Here is a 10,951-nt window from a genome sequence, read left to right on the forward strand (position 1 = left end):
TGAGGGGGCTGATTGTGGCGCCATCCTTCCGGCTGGCCCTACTATGCCCCCCACACCCTCTATGCCCACGCCTCCTTTGCATTCATAGTCCATCGATGATGATACGAAAGATTGAACCTAGTAGAGATACCTTTTTCTATTCATGAGACTCTCAGTAGTGCAATTGAGCGCAAAAGGGAGTGCATTAAAAAAAACCCTATAAAAAAACTTTCTATCATCTACGTTTTTGTCTGTTATAAATTTTTGGCGGTAAATAATTTTGGTATGTACGTTTGTCTAATTTTTCAGCATTCTCTTAATTTATTTAACGTTGTAGTTTTGTAAATTTTATTATGTTGTGATTTTCCCTTGCAATAAGGTTATCATTGTATTTTCTTTAATTTTAGTTGGGCAGTAACAATATATTGTCTATTTTTTATTGTATTTTCTTTAATTTAAGTTGGTCAATAACAATATATTATCTATTTTTTCGGTATTTTCCAAATCTTTTGAGCATTGTAATTTTATAAATTTTAGTATGTTTTGACACTAAGGTTATCATCGAAATTTAATATTTAAATTTACCCAAAGGTTACTACTAAGGTTTCAAACCTTAGTGTGCATAAGGTTACTACTAAGGTTTCAAACCTTAGTGTGCATAAGGTTTTTTGGAAAAATTAAATACGAGCACCTTTAAAAAAATAATTAATGTGAGAGTGAATAATGATAATAAGCACCTTTTTTTAAAAAAAAGGAAAGGGAGTTCAATGCAAAAAGTGAAAAACTCTCCATGTACAAAAAGGTTTCATCAGGTCGGAGTGTCTCCCCATGGACCTTCCACATGGGACTTTGTAACCATATTTTTTTCTAATATATTCCACCGTTTTAACTAAAAAAAAAAGGGTGGGGAGTTCAATGCAAAAAAGTGAGCACATGTGGGTCCTATGAAGACTTCCGGACCCGGTGACAATGTTCTCTGGAAGGTCGTCTGCATCCGTCACATCTTTGACCTTTTGTGCGATGACACCACGGGTGACGATACCGACGATGACCCCGGATGATCTTCTGGAAGGAGACTGGGGAAACGACACCACGCGGCCGGAGAAGCTTGCACCGCACTGCAGAAATCACCGCCATTGGATCAGTCACACACAGTAGTTTGCAACTCGGCAACTTCGCACTAAATAAAACGAGCGAGCGCGCACGCACACACACGCACGCACACACACACGAGAACATAGAGAAGAGGGAAGGAAAACCCAGCTTGTGGAGAGAGAGACAGAGAGAGCGCTCTGAACCCCCGCTTGTGCAGACGACGATGGGATTTGCGCTGCCCGAGATCTGTTACCGAGATGTAGTGCTTTCGCTGCTGGTGGTGCTGGGCGCCCCCCTTGTTTACACGCTGTGGACGAGCGTGGTGGTAGGCATGTGGTGGCGGCCTCGGCGCATCAGGCGGATGTTTGAAGCGCAGGGGGTGAAGTGCATGCCCGGCCGCTTCCTGTATGGCAACCTCCCAGAGTTTGTTGCCATCGGCAGGGATGCCCGCTCCCTCCCCATGCCTCATCTCTCCCATGACATCGCCCCCCGCATCCTGCCCCACTACTACAACTGGTCCAAAACATACGGTAAGCTTCCTTCCCTCATTTTCTTTCTTTTCACTTGATCAGATAGAAATTAGTCTCGCTTTTTTCTCGCTGTGAGGTGAACACATAGGCTTTTGAAGTGTTCTATAGCATGGAAACTTGCCCTTAGACTGCAATCTCTCTCTCTCTCTCTCTCTCTCTCTATATATATATATATATATATATATATATATATACACACACACACACTAGCTTGAGGTTCTGAGCACTCCTTAGGGTAGCAGACGCCGGCGCTCGCGCTCATAAATAGGGCATGCAACCATCTTAACAACCATTGCCCCAGTCCACCATGTTAGATTTGGATGGGAATCTCATCGCTTCAAGACCTCATGAAAGAGGGGGATGTTTGACAGTCCAAAGTTGTGTACATAGCTCAATTGTTCCTATAATCCACACTCTCCCATCTCATATCAGATAGATACGCAGAGAGCATAGAAATAGTTATATTCGTGTGTGTATTATAAACGCCTTACATAAATATATATGAGTCTTATGCCCCTTCAGATCTGACACACGGCTGCCATTCACACCTCATGGCGGACAGTTGGCATTATCATCCAACACACCACACTTCTCAGCTCTAGCCTCTATACACACACACATGCACATACACAGTTTTCTTATTGTTGCTGGTTTGTTATCATTACAGGTGAGCTCTTTGTGTATTGGTTTGGTTCGCAAGCTCGAGTCATCCTAACAGAACCTGATCAGGCCAAGGAAATATTGTCCAGCAAATTTGGGCATTATCAGAAGAATCGTGGAAGGCCTGACACTAAAGACTTGGGGGGAAATGGGCTGGCAGCTTTGGAGGGCGAGAAGTGGGCTCAACATCGGCGCATCATGAATCCAGCCTTCTTTCTTGAGAAGCTGAAGGTAGGCTTTTTTTTTCAAGTGTGTAACTCTACTTCTAATATATGCAGTAAGTTCTGTGATGGCGCAATAAGATACACGTCGTCATCCATGGCATGTGACACATAAGATTTTCCATAACATGGGACACATAACGTATGCCATTATACATGACACCTAGCATGTGACATTACATATGACATATGGAACCTGATATATATCACTTGTGTTTTGAGGGTGAGTGGGATGCAACATTGTAAATACCTTGGTATGCAAGGGTTTATTGAGCTTAACATCATGGTTGGGATCATGTACAGTCCATGACTCCTACGATGGCCACGTGTACGGTTGCGATGATGGAAAATTGGGAAGCTAGAGTGCAGAAAGAAGAGGAGATTAATGTTCATGAAGACTTTAGAAATCTGACAGCTGATATTATTGCTCACACTGCATTTGGGAGCAGCTTCGCAGAAGGCAAGCAAGTGTTTGAAATGCAGCATGAGCAGCAGATCCTCTTCAACAAGGTCAATGGCACTATATATATCCCTGGATCAAGGTGAGAAGCTGAGTGCAGAATTAATGGCTTTCCACTTCTCAATGTCCAGAATGCAGTAAATGTTATATTACTTACCAATGTCCAGAATGTTCTTAATATATGCTTTTGACCTTTCTTTGAGGTAGGTTTGTCCCAACTGCGCATAATCGGTACCGCTGGAAGCTTAACAATAGGATTGTCAAGGTCCTTGGCCAACTTATTGAAAAGCGCCTAGAGTCCTCTGATATTGGCCGTGGGGACGTGTATGGCAACGATTTGCTCGGCCTGATGATGGCTGCTAACAAGGGAGAGCTCCAGGGAAACCAGAAGAACCTGAGTATGGGGATTGGTGAAATCATTGATGAGTGCAAGACCTTCTTCTTTGCAGGGCACGAGACAACATCAACACTGTTGACTTGGACATTTCTACTGCTAGCAAGCAGCCCAGAATGGCAAGAGCGTGTTAGGGAGGAGGTGCATGGGGTGTGCGGGACGACAGAGCTACCAACAGCCGAGTCAATAAACCATCTGAAATTGGTAAGTGGCGGATGATCAGCCTAGTTGACCGTGGCTTGAAAGGCAAGAAAAACTGAGAATGTAATGGCTAACAAAGCATCTTTTGCTTGCAGGCAGGTATGGTGTTGAATGAGGCACTGAGATTGTACCCTCCAGCAGTGGCCGTGTTTAGGAAAGCAGGCACTGACATGAAGCTGGGAAAGATCACAGTCCCAGCAGGGACGGTGTTGGTAGTGCCAATAATTGCTTGGCACCATGACCAGCGCTATTGGGGTCCGGATGCTGACGAGTTTCGTCCTGAGAGGTTTGGGGGGGGTGTTGCCAAGGCAAGTGCAGTGGCTGGGGCTTTTATGCCATTCTCCATGGGGCCACGCAACTGCATAGGGCAGACATTTTCCATGCTCGAGGCCAAAGTGGTGCTTTCCTGCATCTTGCAACGTTACCGTTTCCGCCTCTCCCCTAACTACCGCCATTCCCCCACCATTGTCCTCACCATGCAGCCCCAATTTGGAATGCCGCTCATCTTTGAAAAGCTCTAAAAATCACCTAGCTTCGCTTTACCAACTTTCTTCTTTGGGATGTGCCTCTACGATAACCCAACCGGACCATTACCCCTCGGTCCTTCATAAGCAGGCTCTCTGCCAATGCATGCGAGTGTTTTCACTTCTTCGTACAAATTATAAACTACTCTTTTCTGCATTTGTAAACTGTGAGAGAGATGTTTTATGTAGCTTGTTTTATCTTGTCTACATTTGTAGACTGTGAGAGAGACGTTTTGTGTAGTTTGTTTTTTTTTTTAATAATTTTTTCGAAAGCCCTCTTTACATTTTTTGAAAAAACTATTTACAAATTTGAGAATCTAAGGTTAAAAAAACAAGTGTATTTGCAAGATAACGGTAACACATCTCAAGACTAAAGCCACAACCAAAAGTGGAGAAGAAAAAGACCGCTCTATTTCTATGAAACTATTAAAGCCACAAATAGATCTGGCTAAATGTTAACATGATGTAATCAATTATAGCATGCAGCTTAGGATGCAACTAAGGTGTTGCGTCCTATTAAAGCTACAATAGATCTGGCTAAATGTTATTATTATGTAATCAATTATAGCATGCAGCTTAGGATGCAACTAGGGTGAAGCGCAATGTTTGACAAAAAAAAATGTGTTCATGCTTCTTCGTGGTTAACATGTTGGCTGTGACGAGGTTGTGTGAAATTGAAGTAAAAGGTACCTACAAGGATAAAGGTTTTCTAGGCGAAGGAAGCCAAGCACAAGAAAGAAAAAAGAGAAGTCCATAGGCTTTAGAACAAGCTCGTTTTGCTATTGAGGCCAACACTCATAAACAGGACATGGATGCCCTGCGGCGGCTGCTACAATATCAAGCATTAGAAACAACGAAGATTGCAATGGCCCAGGCACATGAAGCCCAAAGGGACAGCATGCAGCTTAGGATGCAACTAAGGTGTTGTGCACTATTAAAGCTAACTTCCCATGAATAGCACCTCAATGTGCTTTCTGCAAGCATGAAAAACTGGATTCCTCACCTGCCATAGTGCTCTCATGGGACTGCCTTCGTGAACAAATCTGCCAAGTTGTCCCTGTCTTGGCACATAAGACAATATAATTTCCCCTGCAAAGCATCTCTTGCTGATATAATAATAGTGCATCTCAATGTGCTTTGTGCAAGCATGAAAAACTGGTTTCCTCGCTTGCCATAGCGCTTTGATTGACAATGAAGATGGTAGTGGCTAAGGACTCACCAGTACCCAAATCACTAATAAGGCACCTGAGCCAAACACACTGAACTGTAGGTATAAACATTGCCCTGAACTTAGCTTCACAGCTAGAAGTAACCATAGTGGGTTGCTTCTTGCTCAACCATGATATACATGAATCCATTCAACACGAAAGCAAAAACCACTCGTGGACACTCGTGTCATAACATCCAGCCCAATCTGAATCTGTAAATGCATGCAATTTTGATTTACCATCCTTGGGATAAAATAACCCAAAGTGCTTGGTGCCTTTTAGGTAACGGAATACCCGTTTGACAGACAGCCAATGCTTTCTGCCTGGGCTATGCGTAAATCTGCTCAATATTGAGACCACATACTAAATGTCAAGACTGACGTTACACAAAAAGATAAGGTATCCAACAACTTCTTGATACAAGCCAGCGGTCACCTCCATCTTCAAGACTTAGTGGTAAAAACCCGGCTCCATAGGTTTAGCCACAAGTTTACAGTCTTCAAGATTGAACCTCTTCAACAACTTATCTATGTATTTCCTCTATAGGATAATAATGCCATCATTACACTACCAAAACTCAATACCCAAATAATAGTGCAATGGTCCAAGATTTGACATCTCAAAAGACTTCTCTAAAATTAGCTATTTTCCATGCTCGAGGCCAAAGTGGTGCTTTCCTCCATCTTGCAACGTTACCGTTTCTGCCTCTCCCCTAACTACCGCCATTCCCCCACCATTGTCCTCACCATGCAACCCCAATTTGGAATGCCGCTAATCTTTGAAAAGCTCTAAAAATCACATAGCTTCGCTTTACCAACTTTCTTCTTTGGGATGTGCCTCTACGATAACCCAACCTCATTAAAAAGGACAATTACCCCTCGGTCCTTCATAAGCAGGCTCTCTACCAATGTATGCGAGTTTTTTCACTTCTTTGTACAAATTATAAACTACTCTTTTTTGCATTTGTAAACTGTGAGAGAGACATTTTATGTAGCTTGTTTTTTCTTGTCTACATTTGTAAACTGTGAGAGAGACGTTTTGTGTAGTTTGTTTTTTTTTAAATAATTTTTTTGAAAGCCCTATGTACATTTTTTGAAAAACTATTTACAAATTTGAGAATCTAAGGTTTAAAAAAACAAGTGTATTTGCAAGATAACGGTAACACATCTCAAGGCTAAAGCCGCAAACAAAAGTGGAGAAGAAAAAGACCGCTCTATTTCTATGAAACTATTAAAGCCACAAATAGATCTGGCTAAATGTTATCATGATGTAATCAATTATAGCATGCAGCTTAGGATGCAACTAAGGTGTTGTGCACTATTAAAGCTACAATAGATCTGGCTAAATGTTATTATGATGTAGCTTAGGATGCAACTAAGGTGTTGTGCACTATCAAAGCTACAATAGATCTGGCTAAATGTTATTATGATGTAATCAATTATAGCATGTAGCTTAGGATAGGGTGAAGCGCAATGTCTGACAAAAAAATGTGTTCATGCTTCTTCGTGGTGGTTAACACGTTGGCCGCCGCGATGAGGTTGTGTGTGAAATTGAAGTAAAAGGTACCTACAAGGATAAAGGTTTTCTAGGCAATGGAAGCCAAGCACAAGAAAGAAAAAAGAGAAGTCCATAGACTTTAGAACAAGCTCGTTTTGCTGTTGAGGCCAACACTCATAAACAGGACATGGATGCCTTGCGAGACTGCTACAATATCAAGCATTAGAAACAACAAATATTGCAGTGGCCCAGGCAAATGAAGCCCAAAGGGACCAACCTTCTAGATGAGTGCAAGCAAGCTAAAGTCGAAGAATCTCAAGCCATCCATGTAGCTAAGCAGTTTGCAAAAGAGTGAAGACACTAAACTGAACAGTGAAGAGGCAACCAAAGCCCTGACCAATTTCCACGAGTATAACCAAGCCATAACCTACCAAAGTGGCAACTTGAGAAGCGGCCTACCACATAAAGAAGCCCTCATCAACTAGGCACACATCAAAATCAATTGCCTCAAATGATATCCATTTGGAAGGGCATGCGACCAAAAGAAGATGGATATGATTCTCCTATGGGCCCACCGACCTCAACACCTTGCTAACCATGAGTCGGCCCCCTGCAGATATCATTACCCTCATTAATTGTACCCTCGCCCGTTACTTGCTTCAATTCATTATCTTTTTATCATACTCTATCTCAACCCCTACCTTCCTTACCATCTGGTGTTGGAAATAGGGTTGCAAGAATGCACGTGCGCGCGCACACAAGGGAGAAGCTCAAGGAAGCACACAATGAGATAATAGATATATAATGAATGTGTGCTGTAGAAAGATGATAAGTATACTGCAAGCTGGGTGTATACTAGCATAGGGAAAAAAACCTCCTAAAGAGGTAAAAAGTTTCCCCACCACTGGACCTAGTGTGTTCATACACATCACTACCAAATATGGCTACAAATCCCCCTTAGAGTGATGATGTGAACAAGGGGTGAGTTAGCACTAGAAGTATAGAGATCTGTCAGGTTCTTTGGATTGTGATAGGGAGCCTAGACTAGTCTCCAAAGGGAAGTAAGTTTAAAGCTTTGCGAAAAGCTTCAAACTTCTCTCGTGGGACAGCCTTTGTGAACAAATCTGCCAAGTTGTCCCTGTGTTGGCACATAAGCCCAGCTAATTTCCCATGTAGAGCACCTCAATGTGCTTTGTGCAAGCATGAAAAGTGGATTCCTCACCTGCCAATAGCGCTCTCGTGGGACAGCCTTCGTGAACAAATCTGCCAAAATTTGTCCCTGTGTTGGCACATAAACCAAGATAATTTCCCGTGTAGAGAGTATCTATCCCTGATATAATAATAGTGGACCTCAATGTGCTTTGTGCAAGCATGAAAAACTAGATTCCTTGCTTGCCATAGCGCTCTGATTGATAATGAAGATGGTAGTGGCAAAGGACTCACCAGTACTCAAATCAATAAGGCGGCTGAGCCAAACACACCAAACTGTAGCTGTAAACATTGCCCTGAACTTAGCTTCACAGCTAGAAGTGACCATAGTGGGTTGCTTATTGCTTAGCCAAGATATACATGAATCACCAAGACGAAAGCAAAAACCACTCATGGACACTCATGTGTCATAACATCCAGCACAATCTGAGTCTATAAATGTATGCAACTGTGATTTACCTCCCTTGGGATAAAATAACCCAAAGTGCTTGGTGCCCTTTAGGTAATGGAATACCCATTTGCCAATGCTTTCTGCCTGGGCTATGCGTAAATCTACTCAATATTGAGACCACATACTAAATGTAAAGACTGGTGTTACACAAAAAGATAAGGTATCAAATAACTTTTTGATACAAGCCAAGGGTCACCTCCATCTTCAAGACTTAGTCGTAAAAACTCAGCTCCATAGGTGTAGCCACAAGTTTACAGACTTCAAGATTGAACCTCTTCAACAATTTATCTATGTATTTCCTCTATAGCATAATAATGCCATCATTACCCTACCAAACTTCAATACCCAAATAATAGTGCAATGGTTTAAGATTTGACATCTCAAAAGACTTCTCTAAAATCAGCTCTATAAAAGTTGAAATATGATCATCATTAGGGTTGTGAGCAGCATGTCATCAACGTATAACACGATGACCAATAAAACATCCTTAGTCCTCTTAATATGGAGATTATTATCAATTGGGCTATTGCAAAAATCATGTGACCTCCACTACACTAGCGTCCTCAACCCTGATATAGTGGCCATATACCAGTTCTTCAACATCATCATGCTCATCCTTGAGGAGGTGCCTAAGAACCAAGGAGTGGGTGGTCTTTGACCTTAATGAACATCTCAATTTTCACTAGTTAGCAGGTGCCGAAGAACCTAGCAGTGTTTGGTCTTTGATGCTCATCCTTGAGGAGGTACCTAAGAACCAATAGACAAGTAGTGGGTGGTCCCAACTTTTGCTAGTAGACTAATCTTTATGGCATGGTTAAATACTTCCCCAGCTACAAGGTGCTCACTTTTGAAGACATGCTAGATATTGGGTTCTGGAAACCTTTTGATATCATGTGGTGGTATGGTCATTGTGGTTTTCCTGCAAACCCTTCATCACATCCTTCTGTGAGACCAAAAATATCTTTGGAACCAATGTGAGTTGGTAAGTCACACTCCTAAAATCAATATAAAACACTTGTCCAAGGGTGCCGCAAACACAAGCTGTATGGAAAGAGTCAATCGAAAAAAGTTATATGTTGAAGTTTTCACCAAAAGGAGCTTTTATACGTGTACACCTCTAGCCCTATTCCCATGCACAACGTGTGCAATATATACACACAGACTCTGCATTTATAGTAGATACATCTAGCAAGCATAGGTAGCTAGCTCAAACACCTGCATTAACCCTCATCCCATCCCTAGGTACGTTTCTAGATGGGGGGACTAAGCCTAGCCCATGGTATAATCCATCCCCTGGATCCTCCTCAAATTAGCAAGAAATTTTTATGGCCTCTTCTTTGACCACACCAATTATTGATCCCACATTGCCTCTATAACCAATGCTCAATAATGCCAACTATTGATCCACATTGCCCCCCTGCTCGATAATGCCAGTTATTGATCCACATTGTCTCTATACCCAATGCTTGATAATGCCAAATTCCCTAAGCCAAAGAGGTTGCCGAGCTCTAGTTCAGCTACTACGAACAAAATTCCACTGCCATGCTCCAATATCTAATGATCTTGAGTCCCCAAGAAAAGGGATGTTGAGGAAAGCAATAAAAAGAGTCAAATAAAGTAGATGAATTGGATAGGTCTTTGAGTTTCAGGAGTACACACATAGGTGTTATGGCTCACCCTAACCCCACTTGCCAACAAGAGATTACCTGGTGAACCGCAACTATCGTGAGGATCTTTCCAATGGCCGAGCTCGTAACCCTTGAGGTCTCCAAGCTCTACAACTCCTTGAGAAGAAATTCCACCGTGCCTCCCACCGCGAGCGTTGTCACACCACCGTGTTGCACTACGGGTACTCGTCCCTCCTCTCACCTCACTTCACTCACACACACTCACTAGCATGCATTAGAGAGAGAGATTAGCAAGAGAAAGACTCAATTGCACAATGGGAGAGTATGTTGTATTATGAGAGAAATTCACTTATATACATGGCCATAAGTGTTCACACTCAAACTGTGGCGGCCTAATGCTATTACAATGACTTTAGACTCATAAGAGGCCTAATGCTATTACAATGACTACTCTCATAATATATCCATGAAGTACATCACTTGGGACTTCATCCTAACTTGCTACCACACGTTCTTGAAGCAGGAATCACCTTAAGTATTCCATCGCACCATTACGGGCGCTCGTCCAAATTATAGATTTGGACACCATTGCTTCATATCTTAAATGTACGACCCTTTGGTGTATCTACCTTGACCCCTTGGCGGTAGCTCTTGTTAACCCTAGGAATGAGTTAACAATAAGACAAGCCTTCTTCCACCCATTGCCCATGCACGTCACCTACTACAAATTTCACTATGGCATCAATTTATTTTTTCACATCTTGCATCTCACAGCAGTATGCATGAACACATGTAACTACAGTTAACCTCAATGCGAACCCTCTAGGGACTATGGTAGGTCCAAGGCTGGACAATGGTATGAACCAGTCTTCTCATTAGTAGCCTCTGCAGTTG

General features: G+C 42.3%; 1 protein-coding gene across 2 annotated transcripts; it reads left to right on the plus strand.

Annotated features, from left to right (window-relative positions):
• Nucleotides 1-1,174: 1,174 nt before the first annotated feature.
• On the plus strand, nt 1,175-4,214 carry LOC147609907 (cytochrome P450 734A1-like). 2 transcript variants are annotated; one of them, XM_086786936.1, is made up of 6 exons: nt 1,175-1,604; nt 2,272-2,495; nt 2,789-3,027; nt 3,153-3,543; nt 3,636-3,713; nt 3,870-4,214. In XM_086786936.1, exons 1-6 carry the CDS (start codon nt 1,298-1,300, stop codon nt 4,059-4,061), a joined length of 1,431 nt encoding a protein of 476 aa, XP_086643062.1. In that variant the 5' UTR covers nt 1,175-1,297; the 3' UTR covers nt 4,062-4,214. The 2 variants fall into 2 exon arrangements, with proteins under 2 accessions (XP_086643062.1, XP_086643061.1); XM_086786935.1 differs by having other exon boundaries at nt 3,636-4,214.
• Nucleotides 4,215-10,951: the final 6,737 nt, after the last annotated feature.

Source organism: Cibotium barometz, chromosome 50, assembly GCF_041138505.1.
Source record: "Cibotium barometz isolate CiBa-2024 chromosome 50, ASM4113850v1, whole genome shotgun sequence".
Taxonomy (NCBI): Eukaryota; Viridiplantae; Streptophyta; class Polypodiopsida; order Cyatheales; family Cibotiaceae; genus Cibotium; species Cibotium barometz.

Excerpts from the sequence above, each read along its gene's own strand:
- LOC147609907 (XM_086786935.1), top strand. The coding sequence starts at position 1,298 with ATGGGATTTGCGCTGCCCGAGATCTGTTACCGAGATGTAGTGCTTTCG. Across the intron at positions 1,605-2,271 it reads CAACTGGTCCAAAACATACG|GTGAGCTCTTTGTGTATTGG; the intron begins GTAAGCTTCCTT and ends TTATCATTACAG. Across the intron at positions 3,544-3,635 it reads CAATAAACCATCTGAAATTG|GCAGGTATGGTGTTGAATGA; the intron begins GTAAGTGGCGGA and ends TTTTGCTTGCAG.